General features: G+C 39.1%; 1 protein-coding gene across 1 annotated transcript in view; it reads left to right on the top strand.

The window, feature by feature from the left end:
• TTL (tubulin tyrosine ligase) overlaps window positions 1-23,103 on the top strand; it is a 35,661-nt gene that overhangs the window by 7,526 nt on the left and 5,032 nt on the right. Inside the window, exons 5-8 of the mRNA XM_029938536.1 lie at window positions 5,751-5,983; window positions 12,318-12,453; window positions 13,344-13,613; window positions 21,610-21,753. Of these exons, the coding sequence (XP_029794396.1) occupies window positions 5,751-5,983; window positions 12,318-12,453; window positions 13,344-13,613; window positions 21,610-21,753 (783 nt within the window). The remainder of the gene's footprint in view (window positions 1-5,750; window positions 5,984-12,317; window positions 12,454-13,343; window positions 13,614-21,609; window positions 21,754-23,103) is intronic.

The raw sequence follows: 23,103 nt of genomic DNA, 5'->3' as shown, positions 1-23,103 counted from the left end.
ACATACTCAAGTTGTTCCCATGTGAAGTTTTTCAGTAACTCAATGAAAAATCTTTTCCAGGGCACCTGGGTGGCTCAGTCAGTTAAGCGTCTAACTTCGGCTCAGGTCGTGATCTCATAGTTTGTGAGTTCGAGCCCTGCAACAGGCTCTGTGCTGACAGCTCAGCCTGGAGCCTGCTTTGGATTCTGTGTCTCCTTCTCTCTGTCTCTCTCTCTGCTCCTCCTCAACTTGCATTCTGTCTCTGTCTCTCTCAAAAATGAATAAACATTAAAAAAAAGACAAAAGAAAAATCATTTTCTGTTCATAGTTGTACACACATTGGCAAAACTGGTTCATATTTTAGAAGAATTGACTTGACTTTCAAGACTATGTCCAAGTTAAGTAAATTCACCAATTCTTGTGTCACCACAGTATTATTAATATTGAATTCAAAAGAGATATTGAAGGGGCAGCTGGGTGTCTCAGATAGTTAAGCGTTCGACTTCAGCTCAGGTCATGATCTCACGGTTTGTGGGTTTGAACCCTGTGTCAGGCTCTGTGCTGACAGCTAGCTCAGAGCCTGGAGCCTGTCTTCAGATTCTGTGTCTAACTCTCTCTCTGACCCTCCCCTGCTCATGCTGTCTCTCTCTCTCTCTCTCTTTCAAAAATAAATAGAAACATTTAAAAAAATTTTTAAAAAGAGACTCTAAAGAAACTCTAAATTTAGCAATGTCAACAAAGCATTCTTCAAACTTCTCTTTAGTTTTTGTAGCCAATTTGCATAATGCTGTCTATTTCAATTTAAATCTCCATACTGAGTCATGCTTTTTTAAAAATGTATGTTTCTTTATTTTGAGAGAGAGAGAGAGAGAAAGTGTGTGCATGTGCCCATGCACAAGTTGGGGAGGGACAGAGAGAGATAGAGAATCCCAAGTAGGCTCCATGCTGTCAACCCAGTGCCGGGAGCAGGGCTTAATCTTACTAACTTGAGATGATGAGCTGAGCTGAAATCCAGAGTCAGATGCTTAGCCAGCTGAGCCACCCAGGCTTCCCTGTACTGAGTCATGTTATTAAAATATGAAAAATCATTATTGTTGGCTGTGTTATGAAGTTGGAACATAAATTTTCACACCTGTTTGGCTAGGTCATAAATAAGATCTTTCCCCTTCCTTGGAGCTTTAACTTTAGCTTGATCATATGTGATGTGGATTTCGGTGAGAAAATGTAAATCACACTGCCATTTTTTTATCTTTGGTTAAGCATTTTCTTTTATTTTAAGAGAGTCTGATTTGGAGTTGACAACATAGTGAATCGTTGTAGAACTCCTTTCTTTCAGTTAGTGCACACTGGCAAAGAACACAGTATCATTAAATCCATTGTCTTCTGTTTCTTTCAACAGTTCCATACTGGGGAATCATTGTAGCATTTGCAAGTATATACTAAACCATTTCAACGATATATACTAAACCATTTCAACAACTGTATCCATGATAGTTTTCATAGAGTGGGCTGCAGAAAACGGAGGGCAGGTGTTTCCAATATGCAACATACAGTACAATGAAACACTAAAGGAAACATTAGTCTATTATAATTCCAATAAATTAGATTTCAACCCAACCTAGCCAAAGTAGCGTCACAGTAGAAATTTTCACATGTAGGTGAGATTCTTCTTTGACAGATGTTAAAAGATTAAAGAATATCTACACCACAAGTTTGATAGTTTTAAAGCTGCAATTTGATAGTATTTTTTCATATATTTGAAAATTCTTTGAGGAGTGCCTGGATGGCTCAGTCAGTTAGATGTCTGATTTGGCTCAGGCTATCATCTCACAATTTGTGAATTTGAGCCCTACATTGGGCCCTAAACTGACAGCGCAAAGCCTACTTAGGTTTGTCTCTCTCCCTCTCTCTCTCTCCTTGTCCCTCATTTGTGTGTGTGTGTGTGAGTGTGTGTGTGTGTGTGTGTGCACTCTTTCTCTCGCTCTCTCTCTCAAAATGAATACATAAATAAACTTATAAAAAATTATTGGAAGCAAAACATAGTCAAAGTATTAATTGGGCAATGTCTCATGTCAGAGAACCTAACTAAAACTAAAGGAAAATATTTAAGATTTTTCAATTTTTGAATCAGTTTTTGATATATTAGAAAGGTTTTGTACTCCTTGGGCAATGTTCATGTCTTAGCTAAAGATTGTCCACTTTTTGTAAAATATCTCTTTTATTCTCTTAGTCAAAATATTTCCTCTAACTGTATTTCTATTTAAAATGGTTTTTTGGGGCACCTGGATGGCTTAGTTGGTTGAGCATCCAACTCTCTTTTTCCCTCTGTCTTTCTCCCCTGCTCATGCTCCGTCTCTCTAAAATATAAACAAATAAAAAGAGAGGCACCTGGGTGGCTCAGTCCATTAAGTATCTGACTTCAGCTCAGGTCATGATCTCATGGAGCTCAGGCTTCGAGCCCCTCATCAGGCTCTGTGGTGACAGCTCAGAGCCTGGAGCCTGCTTTGGATTCTGCGCCTCCCTCTCTCTCTGCCTCTCCCCTGCTCTGTCTCTGTCTCTCTCAAAATTAAATAAACATTTAAAAAAATTTAATGAGAATCAAAAACTGAGAGAAGAAGAAATTTCTTCCTCTAATAATAATGCCACGCTAAATGTATGCAATACACCAGGAATGTACTGGAACCCGTGCTCGTTAAGTCAGTATTCAGGTTAAGAGTGGATGGAACTCTAGTGATGAAGATGTGGATAATATACAAACTCAAAGGGAATAAAACTATCACATTAACTTTACAAAGAAATATTTTGCGTCTGTAGTGTGCCTTTGTTTTAAATTAAAAAATTTTCCGTACTTGTTTTTTAGCTAGATACATAGTTAATTTCACGTTAGTTGCCGTTAAGATTTACATAGTTGTCGTTGTAACTCGTGCTGTCCGCATAATAAACACATTATGATGCTTCATCAATACATGGGGGATAAAGTCACTTGAACTGAATCAATCTATTGTCCCAGTGTAGAACAGTGATGCATTTATGTCAACTAGGAGGGACAACACGTGTGCCTGACACCCATGCGATAGGACCGCAGAAATATCTGAGGCCATGCAGTGGTTAATGTCATCCTGCCAAAAGAGTGAAATTGTGGATAATGGCAGAATATTTTGCAATACTTCAGTTTTTACTTTAAAACTAAACAAAGTTTAAAGTTCAGTTCTGTGTCACCTTGGCCAAATTTCAAGTACTCAGAGGCCACGTGTGGCTAGTGGCCACTCTATTGGCCAGTGTAGATAGAGTTGAGTATTCAATGAGTTAGAAATTTATTGATTTTTCTTCCTTTGAGTTCAAGTAACTTTCAAATTCTGTTGCCTTTGGCTTAAAAATAATTTTACTTTAGGGGCATCTGGGTAGCTAAGTTGATTAGGCGTCCGACTTCAGTTCAGGTCATAATCTCACAGTTCATGAGTTTAAGCCCCACGCTGGGCTCTGTGCTAACAGCTCAGAGCCTAGAGCCTGCTTCAGATTTTGTGTCGCCCTCTCTCTCTACCCCTCCCCACTCATGTTCTTTCTCTCAAAAGCAAATAAAAACATTTAAAAATTTTAAAAAGAAATAATTTTACTGTAAACCTCAGTTGGAAATTTCATTATTTCTGCCATTTGCCCACAGATTGATTTTGCAGGTGAATCTTTTTTTTAATGTTTATTTCTTTATTCTAAGAGAGTGAGAGAGCCTGCCAGTGTGAGCAGGGGAGGGGCAGAGAGAGAGAAGGGGAGAGAATCCCAAGCATGCTCTGCGCTATCAGCACAGAGCCCAACATGGGGCATGATCTCACAAACTGTAAGGTTGTGACCAGACTTGAAATCAAAAGTCAGATGCTTAACCCACTGAGTCACCCAGGTGCCCCCTGCAGGTGGATCTCAACACAGGCTTACTATCAATAGTTCTGTTTTAGATAGAGTTCAGGGAAGGCTTGCAGCTCTTTGGGTGGGTTGCTTCCTGTCTCTGATTCCTGGAGAGTAAAGAGTAAGTTTCAAGCGAGGACTGGGAGTTTGGGGCTTGCATAGTAGCTGTTTCTTATTACCTTTACTCTCTTTGGAAATTTACTTCTTGGTGACGCAGTGCCTCATCTAAGAAATGGGATGCTAGTGCTTCCACCTTTGGGGGTCTGATTGGAGAGTAAATGCATTGCGAGGCCCTTTGTGTTTATTAAGTAAGTGCCTTGCCCATGGCCTGACTTAGTCTTCTGTCATGTTAATTTGGGGGACAGTAGATATGTTTAGTTATGACACTGGAGTCCTGTGCCCCATTAGAAAGATTCCTTCTTTATTCTGGGGCTCCTGGGTGGCTCAGTTGGTTAAGTGACTCTTGTTTTCAGCTCAGGTCATGATGTCACAATTCTTGAGTTCGAGTCGCACATCAGGGATATTCATTCATTCATTCATTCATTCATCCTCTCTCTCTCTCTCTCTCTCTCTCTCTCTCTCTCTCAAAATAAGTAAACATTTAAAAAAAAAGATTCCTCCTTTATTCTGTCATTGAAGCCAGATTGAGCTAAAAGCAAGAAATGAAGAACTAAAGCAAGTCTTTAGATAATTCAGATTTTTTAAAATTACTTTTTAAAAATTTTTTAAATTTTTTTTAAAATTTATTTTTGAGAGACAGAGTGCGAACAGGGGAGGGTCAGAGAGAGAGGGAGACACAAAATCTGAAGACAGGCTCCAAGCTCTGAGCTAGCTGTCAGCACAGAACCCAACATGGAGTTTGAATCCATGAACTGTGAGATTATGACCTGAGCCAAAGCCAGGCGCTCAACAAACTGACTCACCCAGGTGCCCCTAAATGACTTTTTTTTTTAACATTTTTATTTATTTTTGAGAGACAGAGACAGAGCATGAGTAGAGGAGGGGCAGAGAGAGGGAGACACAGAATCTGAAGCAGGCTCCAGGCTCTGAGCTGTCAGCATGGAGCCCAGCATGGAGCTCAAACACACCCAACTGTGAGATCATGAGCTAAGGTTGGATGCTTAACCAACTGAGCCAGTCAGGCCTCCAGGATCATTTATATTCCTAAGCAGTGGCCTTTGTTCTTCAGAGAGTTGGGCCAAGATAGTATTTTTTCTAGTAAACCAAATAGTTTCCTAAGTTCTCTACTTCATTTTTTTAGCATGGGTGTAGCCTAACCGTAACATGTATGTTAAAAAAAAATATGGTCTCAGAATTACTTCCAAGTTTCCTTATAGATGCATTTTAAAAAGAGCTAAAGTTCTGAGGGCACCTAGTTGGCTCAGTCAGTTAAGCATCTGATTCTTGGTTTCCTCTCAGGTCATGATCTTGAGGCTTCATGAGTTCAAGCCCTGTGTCGGTCTTTGTGCTGGCATCGTGGAGCCTGCTTGGGATTCTGTCTCCCTCTCTGCCCCTTCCCTACTCATACTGTCTCTGTCTCTTTCAAAATAAATAAATAAACTTTAAAAAATGAAAGACAAACAAGTTAAATACTGCTTTAAAAAAAGAAAAGTAACTAAAGTTCTAGGCCTTAGGCTCATGTGTAACCATTTGGAACATGTCTTCAGGGTTGCACATAATAGCTCTGTGCTGCCCAGTAGTGTCTTACAGGTCAGCTCAGGGAGGCCCAGAGCAGAGTGGGATAGGAAGACCAGCTCCTGGCCCTGGTATTGCCCTGCCTCCTTGACAGGCTCTGGGGAAAGCACTAGCTTTTCGGAATGGTGTGTCAGGGTGTCCTAAGAAGGGAGACTGACCGACCCTTTGTCGTCCGTCAGGCTAATCAAGACGAGCCCAGACCTGGCTGATTCCTGCACATGGTTTCCAGAGTCCTATGTGATTTACCCAACTAATCTCAAGACCCCAGTTGCTCCAGCACAGAATGGAATCCACCCACCTATCCACAACTCACGGACAGATGAAAGGGAATTCTTCCTGGCTTCTTATAACAGAAAGAAAGAAGATGGAGAAGGCAATGTTTGGATTGCAAAGTCATCAGCCGGTGCCAAAGGTGAGTTGGCATTGCTGTTCCCTTCTTTCTTTCCTGTAGGTGCCCAACTTTGTTCAATAGCACATTAGAATTCAGTGGTATCTATAGATGGGTGACTATTCTAATCTGAATCCTCAAGGGCAGAGACTAGGTCTAATTACATAGTTTTCAATATTTATCTAGGCACTAATGACTTCTAAATGTATACCTCCAGCCAAAATATTTCCCTTTAAGCTCAAGATCCTGTGTGAAGGGCATTTCAACTGTAACATGTCTGATATAGAACTCTTCATTTCCTGCCCAACTTAACCCACCCCAGCCTCACCCTCTTTCCAGTCTTTCCACATAGTATGTGAGCCTACTTCTCACCTAATCTCCAAAGCCCCAAACCGAGGATTCCTCTGCTCTTTTCTTTAGAAGCCATATCTGATGCATCAGCAAGTCTTGGTAGTTCTACCTTCAAACCACATTCTTGCCATTTCTATGCTCTCACTTGAAGTTAAAACTATTATTCTCTCTAGTCTGTGTAACCACTGTGCCTGGTCATAGCCAGGTCTCCTCTAAGAGAGACTGGTATTTTAAAACATAAGTCTGATCATTTTACTACCTGCTTAAGATTGACCAGCTAGCTTCCCCATGAAGTTCAGATAAACTCCAGATTGCTGGTGGTAGCCTATACCATTTGACATCTGCTCCTATCTCTGATCCCATCTCCTCTTCTTTGCTCGCTCACTGTTCTCTAATCATGCCTGCCTAGAGTGCTGCAAATACTCTAAATTTGTTCGTGTATCTTGAATGTGCTTACAGATTATTTTCTATTTCTTTCAACTCAAATGTTACCTTGTCAGAGAATTCTTTTCTTTTCCCCTAAAATAGCCTTTATACCCATTGCTCTCTGTCCTTTGCCTTGCTTTATTTTTTCTCCTTGCACTAACTTCTTCCCAGCACTGTATTACGTATCTGTTTTTCTGCCCGTCTCTTTCATACTGTAAGCTCCATGTAAATACAGACTTTCTGACTTGTTCATCTCTGTACCCTCCCTAGAGGCCCTCAGTAAATATGTGTTGAATGAATGCATAGAGGGAATGAGATTTATAGTATTGACTCAGGCTCAAAATATAGGCCATTCCCAATGTAATGAACACATAAGCAGTCTATCTCTATAGCTACCATCATATGCTCCTTTTAAAACCATTTTGTTGCCTTGGAAGACCATCTGGCCATTGGTACTTACTTCTGTCCCCGGTCCAGTGGACCTCACCTTCTTTTCCACCAACCATGAGACAGGAGGACATCACCTGAAATCTCCTGAAAGTGGGAGAGTTGGACTCTTGCCATGAGCCAGGTACCTCACCTATTTCTCTCTCCCTCTTGTGACCTCTTCTCAAATACTGTCCCCTAGCTTGGTTCTAATGGTAAAGGGGGAATTGGAAGAGGAAATAGGCATTTGTGGTATTCCATACTCCTTCTGTGGATTTGGGCTTGAGTCACAATGGTCATTGTAAGGATATCCTTTATCATGGAGCCTTAGCTGGAATGAGAACCAGGACTGAGGCAGGGCCCTTTGCGAAGGGCATGTCAGGACATGGCAGTGATCCTACCTGGGTGGTGCCTGGATCCTCACCAAGATAAGACGTGGAGTGTTGGTCAGCATCAGGGAATGGTAAAGAGAGAAGAAAATGCCAGACAGATGAGATTTTGGTTGAGGAGTTTAGATAAATGGTATGCATTTGCTTTGTTTGGTAACTACAAAATTAAATCATGAGGATGAATGAATATCTTATATTCTTGTTAAACAAGAATAGAGTACCTACTGGATGCTGCGAATAGTTGACTCAACCTTCACACTATATCCAGTAGGAAGACCTCCTCTTCACCACCTCCACCATGTATTTTGCATTGTAGCCACTTCACCTCTTACCCGGGGCATTGCTCCCTGTCCTCCTACCCTTGGCCCTTCTCCAGCGTCTACACACAGTACAACAGACCCAGATCCTATTAAAACACAGTCAGACCCTGTCATTTCTGTGTTCAGTGCTGTCTCCCTGGTGCTAGGACAGCACCTGGAACCCAGCAGATGTTCAGTATCCGTATTGAGCGATGAGTGAGTGAATGAATGAATGAAGTCATGAGTGTTTGGAGATACAGTTACAATAAAATAGACATGATCTATTGCCCTCGTGGACCCAATCTATTCAGAAAGAAGGCTAGTGATGCATCTATTTCCAGTTAAATAGTTGAGATGAGAAACAAAGAAGAAAAAAGACTATCACCTTGAAGCTCCTTAAAGAATTCCAAAGTTTCTTCATTATTTCTACAGGTTTAGTTAGTGAGGATATAAAGAAATAATATTAGGAATATAGTTAATGAACACATGGAAACATGCTACACTGGTATCCAACACTTACAAAATAAATACAGATTATATGTATCATTTTATAACTATTAAATAAAAAAACCTTCAGAGATACTGTTGCTGAAAGTTTGTTATGAACTGCTTCCTCTTAGTGACCATACACAACCTTTGGAAAAGTAATAGGATAATACAGAGGAAGAACCATAAAGAATGCATAGGCTTTTGCCCACTAATCTGATTCCTGAAAACCTAACTCCAGGAAAATATTTTAAAAGAAACAAGAATGAGTTACTATGTGACCAGTAACAGCAAAATGTTACTTAAAAACTATCCTGCCCAACAATCAGTAAATAAATGTGTGATTTTTTTTTTTACATCCACACAATGGGATATTTTTTTTTAAGTTATCAAAATGTATCTTTCTACCTTCTTTCTTTATTTTCCCCACCTATCAGCATTAGGTATATTTCTTTTTCAATGAGAAATAGTTTACATAAGGACTAGTATAAGGAAAATAAAGCTTAGCAGATAGAAAGGAATGTAAGCAGATTATGGAAAGCAAGGCATCAAAGATGAAACTGTTTCAGGGCATTGTAGGAAGGGGTGTTTGGGGATAACTATTTTAGAAAAAGTGAAGAGGAGAAGAGACTAAGTTCTATACAAAAAAACTGCCAAGTGGAAATAAAGAGGAACCAGGATATCTGAGTGTGGTTCCTGAGGGAGATGAAACAGAAGGAAATTACAAAACAACTGTGAAAGAGGAAAAACGGACCTAAATAAATGGACAGATCTACCATGTTCATGGATTGCAAGATTCAACATAGTAAAGATATCAGTTCACCCTAAATTGATCTGTAGGTTTAATATAATTACTATGATTGCTATCAAGACCTCAGCCAGGTGTTTGTGTAGACATAAAGCTTCATCTGAAATTCATATGGAGAAGCACAAGCCTTAGAGTGGCTTAAACAAAAAAAGAAGAATTGAGTAGGAGGAATCATTGTACCTGGTATTAAAGCGTGCTATATGGCTACAGAAGTCACCACACTGTGGTATTAGTGAGGGGACAGAAACATAAATCTGTGGAAGAGGGAACTCAGAAAAAGACCCCACATATATGCTCACCTCATTTTTTTATTTAAAAACATTTTTAATGTTTTATTTATTTTTGAGAGAGAGAGAATGGGAGTAGGGCAGAGAGAGAGAGGGAGACACAGATCTGAGCTGTCAGCACAGAGCCCGGCACAGGGCTCAAACCCACAAACCATGAGATCATGACCTGAGCCAAAGTTGGACGCTTAACCAATTGAGCCACCCAGATGCCCCAAACCCACCTGATTTTTAACAAATGTATAACAGCAGTGTCATAGAGGAAGGATAGATTTTTCAACAAATGGTGATGGAGCAGGTGGATATTCATAGACAAAAAACAATGAACTTCAACTGTAACCTCACACTATACAAAACTAATGTAAAATGGATTTGTGGACTTCAATGCAAAGTATAAAACTATGAAATTTTTTTCAGAAAAAAAATAGGAGATAGGTCAGGGCAAAGAGTTCTTAAACTTGATATCGTATATATGACCATAAAAGTAAAATTTGAGAAGTTAAACCTCAACAAAATTAGGTTGTTTAGCTCTGTGAAAGACCCTATTAAAGGGGTTGAAAATACAAGGTACAGGCTTGGAGAAAATATCTCCAAACCACATATCTAACAAAGAACTTTGTATCTAGAATATATAAACTCATTTCAAAACCCAACAGTTGAAAAAAAAAAAAGACTCCAATTAGAAAATAGGCAAAAGACATGAGAATGCATTCCATTGAAAAGCTCTGCAGATAAAAAGATTCAAATGAAAAGATTTTCAATATTATTAACCATTAGGGAAATGTAAATTAAAACCACAACATTCCTATTAAAATAACTAGAATAAGAAATGGTAATGACAGCAAATGCTGCAAGGGTCAGGAGAAACCAGATTGATCACACAGTGCTGGCGGGAATGTAAAATGGTACAGCCATTCTGGAAAAAAATGTTTCTTGTAAAACTAGACCTGTAACTATCGTATAACTTAGCAATTACACACACTTGGGCATTTGTCCCAGAAAAATTAAAACTTGGGGTGTCTGCCTGGCTCACTTAGTGGAGTGTGTAACTCTTGATCTCAGGGTCGGGAGTTTGAACCCCACATTGGGCTTGGAGCCTACTTAAAAAAAAACTCATATCCATATAAAAATCTATACATGATTGTTCATAGCAGCTTTATTGTAATAGCCCCAAACTGGAAACAACTCAGATTCCTCAGAAGCTGAATGATTAAGCCAACTGTGGTGAATTGATACCTTGTAATATTACTCAGCAATAAAAGGGAATGAGCTGTTGATACATGCAACAACTTAGATAAATCTCCAGGGAATCATGCGGCGTGAAAGGAACCAATCCCCAGAGATCCCATACTAAATAACCCTATTTTTATAAAATTCCCGAAGGGACAGAATTATGGAAATGGACAGCAGATTAGTAGTTGTCAAGCGGATGTTATGGGGAAGGAAGTAGTTGTAACAACACTGAGGGATCCATGCAATAATGGGTCCAGAATGTGTAAAGAATTCTGATAATAGTAAAAACAAAACAAAACAAAACAAAAAACCTAATTAAGAAAAGAGCAAAGAACCCAACCAGACATTTCTCCAAAGAAGATATATCAATGGCCAATAAGCACATGAAAACATGCTCAATGTTGTTAGTCATTAGGGAAATGCAAATCAAAACCACAATGAGATACTACTTCATTAGGATGGCTATAATCAAGAAGACAGTAAATGTTGGCAAGGATGTGACAAAATTAGAATACTCATATATGTTGGAATACTCATATATTGCTGTTGAGAATGTAAAAGGACATGGATGTTTTGGAAAATAGTTTGGCAGTTTCTCAAAAAGTTAAACATAGAGTTACCATATGACCTAACTATTCCACTCTTAGGTATATTCATAAAAAAATTGAAACCATGTCCACACAAAAACTTCTGTGAAGATCTTCATAGCAGCATTATTTATAAGAACTGAACAACAGTGGGAAAAAAACAAATGTCCATCAATTGATGAATGGATGAACAAAAATGCTATATCCATACAACGGAGTATTATCAAGTCATGGAAAGGAAGAATGAAGTAGTGGTACATGTTACAGTGTGGATGAAACTTGAAAACATTATGCTAAGTGAAGAAGCCAGACACAAAGGGCACATACCTTATGATTCCATTCATATGAATCATCTAAACTAAGCAAATCCATAGAGACATCAAGTAGATCAGTGGTTGTCAGAGAATAGGGTAAGGAAAGAGTAAGGAGTGACTACTCATGGATATGGGTTTGGGGGGGGCTGATGAAAATTTCTGAAATTGTTAGTGATGGTTGCAGATCTCTTGGATATATGAAAAACCACTGAATTGTATTAAATATTACAGTATGTAAAATATATCTCAATAAAACTGTTGAAAAAGACCTTTATTTAATGTTGATGGACACCTTACATGTATAAAACTTTTCCTATTACAATGCTATAGGGAATTGCCTTGTATAAGCATGTTTATGCCCTAACTTTCCAGATATAACTTTCTGGATAAGCTGTAGAGTGAGAGGTGGTTTATTAAAGGTTTGATCATGGTAGCTAGTGACCAATAGTAGAGTGGCATTTATTTAAGATGCTTGGATATTTCGAATGTCTGTAAAAATTGAAATTTCATGGTTGGAGCCTGATAAGGTGGTGTGTATGGTCCTATGTGGAGAAGGGAGTAGATTGTCCAGGTGCCCTTCTGGGCCGAGGGGAGAGTGTGAGGGACTGGGTGAGTGAAGGGATAGAGGAGGAAGAGTGAGCCGGCCCATAGAAGCCTCCTCCCAGTTTTCTCCCAGTATCTCCCCCCTAGCTTTATAGAGAGCTCTAACTCTTCGGATGAACTTGACTGAATCCTGTTACAATTTCCCCTGATAGGTGAAGGCATCCTCATCTCCTCGGAGGCTTCAGAACTTCTGGATTTCATTGACAACCAGGGTCAGGTACATGTGATCCAGAAATACCTTGAGCACCCTCTGCTTCTGGAGCCAGGTCACCGCAAGTTTGACATTCGGTAATGCATCGGTGTCTGGAGCTTTTGTTCCTGATGAGGAGGGTAACATGGAATGTGAGGAAGTATTTGACCGTGTTTAATAAGTAGCCAAAATTGAGCACAACTGAATAGAACTGAGGTTCTGTACCTAATTTTCTGTTTTTCCTTAAGTATTTCTCTTTTCTTTGTAGAAAACATTACTAAAATTATCAAAATGACTTTTGTTGCTCCAAAGAAGAGAGTCTGAATGTATGGGGCTTGCTTATGGAAGAAGCTGCGAGATGTACATAAAACTCATAATTAAGACACAACAAACAATATTTCCTTGCTTCATTATTTGTGTCCTACTTTTTAAGAATTTCATATATACACTTCAGGTTTTTGGACTTTAACTTTCTGAGCAATGGGCCTGGCATAGAGTAAGAAGTTGTATCGTGGTGTCTAAGCTAAACAGCCCTCTCCCCAGCCTTCCGTGGCCTTGCTGACATTTCCTCGTTGAGGACTCAGTCTTCTTGATGCCTTTGTAATGACTTCCTGCTTCTTCAGCACCAATCCTGTGTCAGATCAGCTTCAGGATGAACAATCTTCCTCTTAAGATTACTAATAGAGCGTAGATGGCAAATGGAGGTCTCATGGATAAACCCTAGGACCCAACCAATCTGGATCTCTTTAAAATGCTGTATATCTTTTGAACTGATCAAAGTCTTCTTGTTATTTATGGTGAAATGTTTTATTTGCCTCCTTACATTCATAATCTGCTATCTTGGCTAAGGGTCATAGCTTGCCTCTTGTAATTTTAGATCTACCCCCTTCCTCTACGTCCCTCCAAAGAAGTTAAGGAAAGGGGATGATATATATACTCTGGAGAAACTTTGGATGACTTGAGTAAAACAGTTTTTATTGACTTGCAGAAGCTGGGTCTTGGTGGATCATCAGTATAATATCTACCTCTACAAAGAAGGTGTGCTTCGGACTGCTTCAGAACCATATCATGTTGATAATTTCCAAGATAAAACCTGCCATCTGACTAATCACTGCATTCAGAAGGAGTACTCAAAGAACTATGGAAAGTATGAAGAAGGGAATGAAATGTTCTTTGAGGAGTTCAATAAGTACCTAATAAGTGCTTTGAACATTACCCTGGAGAGTAGTATCTTGCTACAAATTAAACATATAATAAGGTAACTTAATTGTATCTTTTTTGCTTGTGTGTCTTGAAGAAGCTTTAGAAAGTTTGTGTCTTTCAAGCAGTTATTCCATTTAAACTATCTAAGGACAAAAGTTATTTGTAATATTCCTTTACTGTTCTCTTAGTATCCGTAGGAACTGTAATAATGTCACTGCGTGCACTCTATATTGGTATGTTCTCTCTATTTTACTTGGACAGATTGTCTAAAGTTCTATCAGTGTTAACTTTTCAAAAAGTCACCTTTTGGCTTTATTGATTTTCTCTCGTTTTTATTTTTTATTTCTTTGATTTATGCTCTTTATTATTTCCTTCCTTCTGTTTTTTTTGAGGGGTTTAATTTGTTTGTTTTCTAGTTTTCTGAAGGCAAAAGGCTGGAGAGATTTCCTTTTTAAATGCATTAATGCATTTAGATACTTATTAACTACATCCCCCAGGTTTTGCTATGTTGTGTTTTCATTTTCATTTTATTAAAATATTTTCTAGTTTTCCTCGTGATTTCATCTTTGACTTGCATTATTTACACATTTTTGCTTAATTTCCAAATATTTGGGGATTTTCCAGATATTTTTCTATTACTGATTTTTATTTTAAATCCATTATGGTCAGAGAACATATATTAAAATTTGTGAAAGTTTGTGTCATGGCCCAGAATACGATCCAGTTGTAGTGAATGTTCCATGTACACTAAAAATTGTGTCTTTCTGTAGTTGGGCTGGAGTGTTCTATAAATGTGAATTAGGTGAAGGTGGTTAGTAGTGTTGTTCAAGTCTTTTATATCCTTGCTGAATTTCTGTTCTACTTGTTCCATTCATGATTGAAAGGGAAAACATTAAAGTCTCCAAGTATACGGATTTACCTATGTCTCCTTTAGTTTTATCAGTTTTGCTTCATATATTTTGAAGATCTGTTTTAGGTGCATAAACATTTAGAATTGTTACCCTTTTTTGGCAACTGACCACTTTTTCCTTATGTAATTTCTGTCTTTATCTCTGGTAATATTTCTTATTTTGAAGTTGATTTTGTCTGATAATTAATAAGCCACTCTGGCTTTTTTGATTAGTAATATGTCTCCATCCCTTTACTTCTATCTTGTTCTATTCCATTCTATATTTTAAAAAATTCTTTTAATGTTTATTTACTTTTTGAGAGAGAGGGAGTGTGAGTAGAGGAAGGGCAGAGAGAGAAGGAGATGCAGAATCTGAAGTAGGCTCCAGGCTCTGAGCTTTCAGCACAGAGCCTGACACGGGGCTTGAACCCATGGACTGTGAGATAATGAGCTGAGCCGAAGTCAGATGTTTAACCAACTGAGCCACCCAGATGCCCCTATTCCATTCTATATTTAAAGTGGGCTTCTGGGAGACAGTGTATGGTTAGGTTTTGTTTTTGTTTTGTTTAACAAAACAGCCAATATGGTAATCTCTATCTTTCTAGTTGGTGTGTTTTTATCATTTAAATTTTATTATTATTGGTTTGGTTGGATTTATATGTCCTATTTTATTATTTGCTCTCTGTCCCCATTTTGTTTTGTTTTTTATTTTCCCATTGCCTCCCTTTTGAAAATTATTTGAATTTACTCACTGCGGTGTCTGGGTGGCTTGGTTGAACTTCTGACTTCGGCTCAGGTCATGATCTTGTGGTCTGTGAGTTTGAACCTTGCATCAGGCTGTGTGCTGACAGCTCAGAGCCTGAAGACTGCTTCAGATTCTGTCTCCTTGTCTCTCTCCGTCTCTCAAAACTGAATAAATGTTAAAAAATTTTTTTTAATGAAAATTATTTGAATTTACTTAGAGTTCCATTTTAATCTTTCTGTTGAGTATTTGGCTATCTTTCTCACTCCCTCTCTCTTAGTAGTTACTCTAGGGATTATGATTTATATGCCTAATATTTATTTCACAGTCTTCTTAGGGTTAATAATTTATCACTTCAAATAAGATGCAGAAAACTTATGGGTTCACTTAACACTCCTCTGTAGTTGTTTTGTGTATTACATCTACATGCATCGAAATCTCTATCACATATTATAATTTTTATTATCAGTACTCACATATATTTTATGTATATGACAGATTATCAGGTTGGGTTGCTTTTTTAATACAAGACCAAATTGTATGCTCTGTGCAAGAAACCCACCTTAAATATGAAAAGAGAAAAATACTCTGTATATTTACTCAGATATTTGCCTATTTTTATTCTCTTCCTTCAGTTCTGAAGTTCCAAGTTTCTCTCTGATGTTATTTCCCTTCAGACTTTAGCATTTCTTTTAGAGCAGTTCTCTCGTTTCTGAGATAGAGTCTTTCCTTAATTTTCCGAGAATGTTTTTGTCTCACCTTATTCCTGAAGGATATTTTCACTGCTATTACACAAACATCATGTCAAGTAAATATTACAAAAAATATAAACTGCATACAAGATGCATACAGATTGATTCTGTTCATATAAACTGAAAAACAAGCAAAACTGAGGTTATTTAGAAGAATGTGCATATGCGGTTAAAATAGAGAACTGAAGGAATGAAAAACATAAAATTCAAAATTCAAAATTCAGTAGTTATCTCTGAAGAGGAAGCAGGAAGGACCCAAGAGAGGGCCTAAGTGAATTGGATTGTAGGTACCTGAGGGTCATTAATGCGACTGGTATTTTAAACTCACAAGGCATCATCATTATCATCATCATTATTATTATAGAGTTAATAGTCATTTAGATTTTCCTATACATTTTAACCTTTTATGTTGCTGCTTTTCTTTTTCATGCTTTGGCTTTTGTCTAGGATCATTTTCTAATTTTTAAAAAACTCATTTTTATTCTTTTTTAAGTAAAGTCTGCTGCTGATGAATTATTTTGGTTTTTATCTAATAATATATTTATCAACATTTATTCTTTTTTTAAGATTTTTTTTAATGTTTATTTTTTAGAGCGAGAGAGAGAGAGCGCAAGCGTGAGACAGCGTGAGTGGGGGAGGGGCAGAAAGAGGCAGACATAGAATCCAAAACAGGCTCCAGGCTGTGAGTTTTCAGCATAGAGCCCAGCGGAGGGCTCAAACTCATGAACCATGAGATCATGTCCTGAGCTGAAATTGAACACTTAACTGACTGAGTCACCCAGGCACCCTGTTTTTTCTTTATTTTTTTTAAAGACGCGGAAAGATTTTTTAAAAACATGCTACGGAAATGGATTTCTAGATCAGCAAACTTTTTTTTTAAAGCACTTTGAAGATGGCTTACCATTATCTTCTGGCTTACATCTCTTCCTTTGAGATGTCAGCAACAATCTTAGTTTGCCCTTACTGTGTCTTTTCTCTGTTTTGAAGATTTATTTGCATTGATTTTTATAAATGTTACTATTGGTCGTGTATACTTTTCTTCATACTAATTGCTGCCTAGGTGTCAGAGTGCTTCTTGAATCTGTGGCTGCATGTCTTTTATTTGTTTTGGAATATTCATGGCCACCATCTTTTCCCTTTTGGCTTTTGTCCCATTCTTCTTTCCTCTATAGTTTCATGGGTACCAGTCCTTTTAACTGTCTCACATTTCTTCCATGGTTTTTGCGTGTCTGTTGATCTCTTCCTGCAGCAATTAAAACCTGTTTAAAAAGAAAAATGCTAATAAAATGTGTTGCTAAACTCATCTCTTGAGTTCATGATTTTAGGGATTGTATTTTTTGGTTCTAGAATTTCCATTTGACTCTTTTTAGATTATAGTTCTCTTGTGAAATTTCCCACTTGCTTAATTGTCTTGAACATGTCAACAGTAATTGTCTCACATCTTTATTTGATTAGTCTGAAGTCTGAATTACCTGTAGTAGAGGATAGCAAACTGTCCTATGGGCCAAATCTAGCCTAAAGCTTGTTTTCATATAGGCCATAAGTTAAAAATGGTTTTTAATGTTTTTAAAAGATTTTTTTAGAAAAAGAAGAATATGTAACAGAGACTGTATATAGCCTTCAAAACCTAAAATAGTTCCTGTCTGGTCCTTTGTAGAAAAAAGTTTGCTAACCCCTGACTTACAGGTCTTGCTTCTGTTGTCTGTTTTTTCTCTGGTCCTGTTTCTTAATATGCCTGCAAATAATTTTTTAGTGTTACTACTCACTTATTATAGTTTGCTAAATCCAGTAGAGATTTTTTTAAGTCGAGGTATAACATGTGTATGATAAAGTCCATAAATCTTAAGTGTACACAGTAGTGAAATTTTAATTATGCATCTACTCAGATAATCATAACACAAATCAGGATATAAAATATTTACAGCACCTCAGAATACTTTTTTGAACTCCTTCAAAATATACTTCATGCCACAGATAGCTACTCTTCTGACTTCTATCACCATCCTTTTGCTTACTCTTACACTTTATTTTATGTACATGGAATTATACATGTTTCCTGTGTCTGTTCAACTTTTTGCACCTATATATTGTTGCATATGGGAGTAATTTACTTTTTTTTACTGCTGTGTGATATTTCATTGTGTGATTATTACATGGTTTATCCCTTCTATAGTTGATGGATATCTTGGTCTTTATCTTTTATATTTTAGACCTATAATCTACCTGAATTGTTATATGTCAAGTGTCATGTTTTTCTGTGGGGTATCCCGTTGACCCAGAATCATTTGTGCATAAGGCTGGCCTTTCCCCACTGCATTTTGGTGAGCCTTTGTTATAAATCCGGTGATCCTTGATGTGAGCCTTCTCCGTTCTGCTCTGTTGGTCTTTTATCTGTTCTGTCATTACCACCTTATCACCAGATCTGAGACTTTTTCTGTAATGTATTCTACCACAGAGTCTGGCAGGATAATTAGAGCCCCATTTCTTCAGGGATTGTAGGTGCTTAGAATTCTGACACCAGAGAAGTCAAGTATGCTGAAGAAAGATTTCCTATTTTAGGCAGAAGATATATTGAATAGTTGTCTCATCACCACCACCATCACCACTCCCCCATTGTTCGTACAGTTCAGAGAGCGCTGCTGCTTTGGTGCTATAAATGCTCCTCACAGCTCTCGTGTGTGTGTGTGTGTGTGTGTGTGTGTGTATGTGTGTGTGTGTGTGTGGTTTTTCCCCAGCTAGCTTCCCCCTAGCTTCCCACTCCTGCTGAAAAAAGATGTACTATATAAAGTCTCCAATGATGAAAAAAATTCTTTAAAGTGAATTATTAATCTTGAGCTTCCAGCAAATCAAAAAAATAATATTTAATTTTGATTTGCTTCTGGCTCTGTTTCTCCTTTATCTGTTTGAGCATGTTTCTTTCATGTTTTGGGGTTCTTTTCTTTCTCTCTCTCTTTCTTTCTTTCTCTTTCTTTCTCTTTTTCTATCAAGAACATCTATTAAATTTTAAAGTTTTCTTAATTATAATATTGGAACGGGTATTTTAAGTAAAACAAAAGTTAGGGGTGCCTGTGTGGTTCAGTCAGTTGAGCATCTGATTTCAGCTCAGGTCATGATCTCACGGTTTGTAAATTTGGATCCCACATAAGACTCTCTGCTGTCAGTGCAAAGCCTGCTTTGGATCTTCTGTCTCCCTGGCTTTCTGCCCTGCCCCCGCTCATGCACATGCATGCTCGCTCTCTCTCTCTCTCTCTCTCTCTCTCTCTTTCTTAAAAATAAATAAACATTTGGGGCACTTGGGTGACCCAGTTGGTTAAGCGTCCACCTTTGGCTCAGGTCATGATTTCGCAGTTCATGAATTCGAGCCCTGCATCAGGCTCTGTGCTGATAGCTCAGAGCTTGGAGCCTGCTTCAGATTTTGTGTCCCCCACTCTCTCTCTGCCCCTCCCTGGCTCATGCTCTGTCTCTCTCTGTCTCTCAAAAATGAATTAAAATGTTTAAAAAATTCTTTTAATAAAATAAGGGGCACCTGGTTGCTCAATCAGTTGATAATCCAACTCTTGGTTTTAGCTCAGGTCATAATCTCATGGTTCATGGTATCAGGCCCCACCTTGGCCTGTGCTAACAGCACAAAGCCTGCTTGAAATTCTCTCTCTCCCTCTCTTTGTCCCTCCTATGCTTGCTTGCTCTCTCTCTCTCTCTCTCTCTCTCTCAAAAAAAAAAAAATAAACTTAAAAAAATAAAAATAAAATGTCATGTGTAAAAAATATTTTTTAAAAAGTTAAGGGTATTTTTGCATAGTGGAGATAAAGATATAGAAAAAACTGTGACATGTGCCTTACCAGTGCAGGTTAAAAATGAATGAGAGAAGAAAATTTTATTCTAATTGGTTGTTAAATGGCTAACTGCCCAAAATTACTTTTAAAGGTTTAAATATATGCATAGAAATATTTTCCTTTTTGGGGGAAGAAAAAGTAAGTTGACACTGGGAGCAGGTAGAGGTGGAGGGAAGCCAGGAAGCAAGACACCGCCTTCAAGTTCACAGAGGTCCCAGTTCTTTATTTTTGTGTATGTATGTATGTATGTATTTGGTTTTTTTTTAATTTTTAAAAAGATATTTATTTTTGAGAGAGAGAGTGCGAGCAGGGGAGGGGCAGAAAGAGAGAGAAACACAGAATCCGAAGCAGACTCCAGGCTCTGAGCTGTCAGCACAGAGCCCGACGTGGAGCTTGAACTCACAGACTGCGGGATCATGACCTGAGCTGAAGTCGGACGCTCTACCGACTGAGCCACCCAGGTGCCCCTATTTATTATTTTTTAGAGGTCCCAGTTCTTTAAAGTTATGAGTCAAAACCTACCTCTATGGATACATTGTGGAGTCCATCACATGAGAGCCAATTCCTTTATTTTTTCTTCTAACCATACAGTTGTGTAGGAGGAAAGTTATTCTTGGTAGTCTTAGAGTCATCATAACATATTTTATTACTAGAATAGGTATTTTGCCCCGACATGCGGATGAGGGAAAAATCAAGAAAGATCTTCATAAAACAGAAATGACTTAGGTTTTCTGGGATGGCTATTCTAGAAAACAGCAATTTATTATTCGTAGGTTCTTTATGTGTTTATTTCATTGAACCATCCCATCATTAGGACTAGGTATTATTTTTACTCCTTCCTTTATGGATAAAGAAAGCAAAGCTTGGCCCAGAGGGGTTAAAAAAACTTGTCTGAGATTTTGCCCTTTGCCCCCTGACCTTAGATCTCATGTACTTCCTCATGTTTCTGAGATTGACTTCCAACTCTTTTGTGTTTCCAGTTTTTCTGTGTTTTTCCCCAATTTTTTTGAACAGTAGTTGGTGTTAATAATAATTCCATTTTGTATTTCAATATTTAAATCTTTTAATTAATAATAATTTGGCATTAGAACTGGAGCTAGTGAAAGGAAGGAGGCCAACTTCACTGCAAATTCTACTCTTCACCAAATGGTAGTCCATCTCTTTTATATGGCAAAAACGCATGGAGTGTTTTATTTATTACAAAAAAATATAGGGGCAGCCCTCCTATTGGAGGAATCCACCTATCTAGGGCCATGGTGATTCAGCGCTGTGGTGGAAAAGCAGCCCCTACCTGTAAGAAGACAACTGCAGAGTTTTCTAACAAACAGCTTGATAAGTTGCATTATCTTGAATAGTCTGTTGGTAATAAATTTAAAAGAGAGAATTGGGGTACCTGTCTCAGTCAGCGGAGTGTGCAACTCTTGATCTTTGGGTTGTGAGTTTGAGCTGGGTATTGGGTGTAGAGATTACTTAAAAATAATCTAGGGCACCTAGGTGGTTCAGTTCGCTAAGCGTCTGACTTTGGCTCAGGTCATGATCTCATTGCTCGTGAGTTTGAGCCTGGTGTCAGGCTCTTTGCTGAAAGCTCAGAGCCTGAAGCCTGCTTTGGATCCTGTATCTTCCTCTCTCTCTGCCCCTACCCTGCTTGTGCTCCCTCCCTCTCTCTCTCTCAAAATTAAAACATTAAAAAAATTTCTTTAAGAAAAAAAAGAAAAGAATTAAGTCAAAGTAGATTTTTATAGGCATTTTTATATAAAATCATCCAAGCATGTCTTCTGTGTTCCTTCTTCCTCATCCAACCCATTCTCAGTGAGCTCTCCCCCTCTGCCCCACAGAAGCTGCCTCATGAGCGTGGAGCCCGCCATCAGCACCAGGCACCTCCCTTACCAGAGCTTCCAGCTCTTTGGCTTTGACTTCATGGTGGATGAGGAGCTGAAGGTCTGGCTCATTGAGGTCAACGGCGCCCCGGCTTGTGCCCAGTAAGCCTGAACACCTCTGTGTTTTGACAAATGGGAAGTGGGTTCCACAGTTGGAATAACCTATCTTGGCAAGGTAGTGAGTTCCTATTACCAAAGTGTTCAAGTGTAGATCATTTAACTGCTGTCAGCAAGGATATCCTTTGGCAGGACCCTGGCTGGCAGGTGTCGGGGCTTTGCTGAGTCAGTCCTTCCTAATTCTCGCATGTGTGTTGAGGTGTAGTCTGTGCCCAGGTGGGTATGAAAGTTTCAACAAAGCCAAAAACTGCCAGAGGAGGCCCTCTTATGTGACCAGTTCAGGGAGCGGGTTCTGTGAGTCAGCGGGGACAGTAAAGACCAGGAAACAAAGGGCTCCCTGGACAGGAGGTGTTCTAAGAAGGCATTGTAGGCAAAGTGGAGCTAGAAATGGGATGTAAGAGAAGAGTGTCACGTGCATCAATGGGAGGAGGGGAGAGCTTTCAGAAGGGGAATGTAGCATCCAGTGGGACCACGCCCTGTGCCAAGTGCTGGGGGAGTTGCCCAGATGAACGGAATATGCCCTCGGAAGCATGATGGAGATGTTAGATGTCAGGGAAAGTCAGCTGGACCTGATCCTCATATGCTGCTGGTTCTTCTAAAGATTCACTTTCATCAGGTCAAGATGAAAGTGGTTTTTGGTTCCCCATGTCCTCCGGGTCTTAGAGGAATTCAGGTGCTCTTCCTCCACCAGTTTAGGAGGAAGTCCTGTCCCTACAAGGGGCTTTTTCATTAAGAGCCAGGCCCTTGCCACTCGCTCAGTGGCTATGACATGGCAGGTGTGAATCGTCTCATTCAGCGCTCCCTTCAGCTAACCAGGACTTGTTAGTACCTCAACCTGCCAGGCCCCATATGGGGCCCTCAGTCACAGTCATGAGAGACACAGGCCCTGCCCTTAGAGAGACTGCGGGCATGACAGAGGACCGAACAAATATATATTACAAACTGGGACCTGCTTTATCCTTGGTAAAGGATGTGACAGGTAATGTCACTAAGCGAAGGGCTGCTGCTGAGGGGTGGTGGTTGGCACTGAGTCAGGGGCAGGAGGGAGAGGTAAGTAGACTGAGCAAGGAGGAGAGCAGGCAGGCTCACATCTTCTCTTCACCAGATCCACCTCAGCAGGCCCAGTTTCCCCTGTTCTTCCAGGAAAGGTCTGTCCTCCCTAGTTATCCATGCCCTATCTCCACTTCTGTCCCACGGCCCCTTGCCTTCCTTGTTCACCCTTCTCCCTCCTCAGGGTGTGGTTCCCATCAGCACATGTGTACACAGCAGATTCCCACAGCGGTCAGAAGTCAGATCCCTCCCCTGAGGCCACATGCTGCTTCAGAGACTCTTCCT

This window comes from Suricata suricatta, chromosome 4 (assembly GCF_006229205.1).
Source record: "Suricata suricatta isolate VVHF042 chromosome 4, meerkat_22Aug2017_6uvM2_HiC, whole genome shotgun sequence".
In the NCBI taxonomy this organism is placed as follows: Eukaryota; Metazoa; Chordata; class Mammalia; order Carnivora; family Herpestidae; genus Suricata; species Suricata suricatta.
This window is presented reverse-complemented; position numbering and strand designations above follow the sequence as displayed.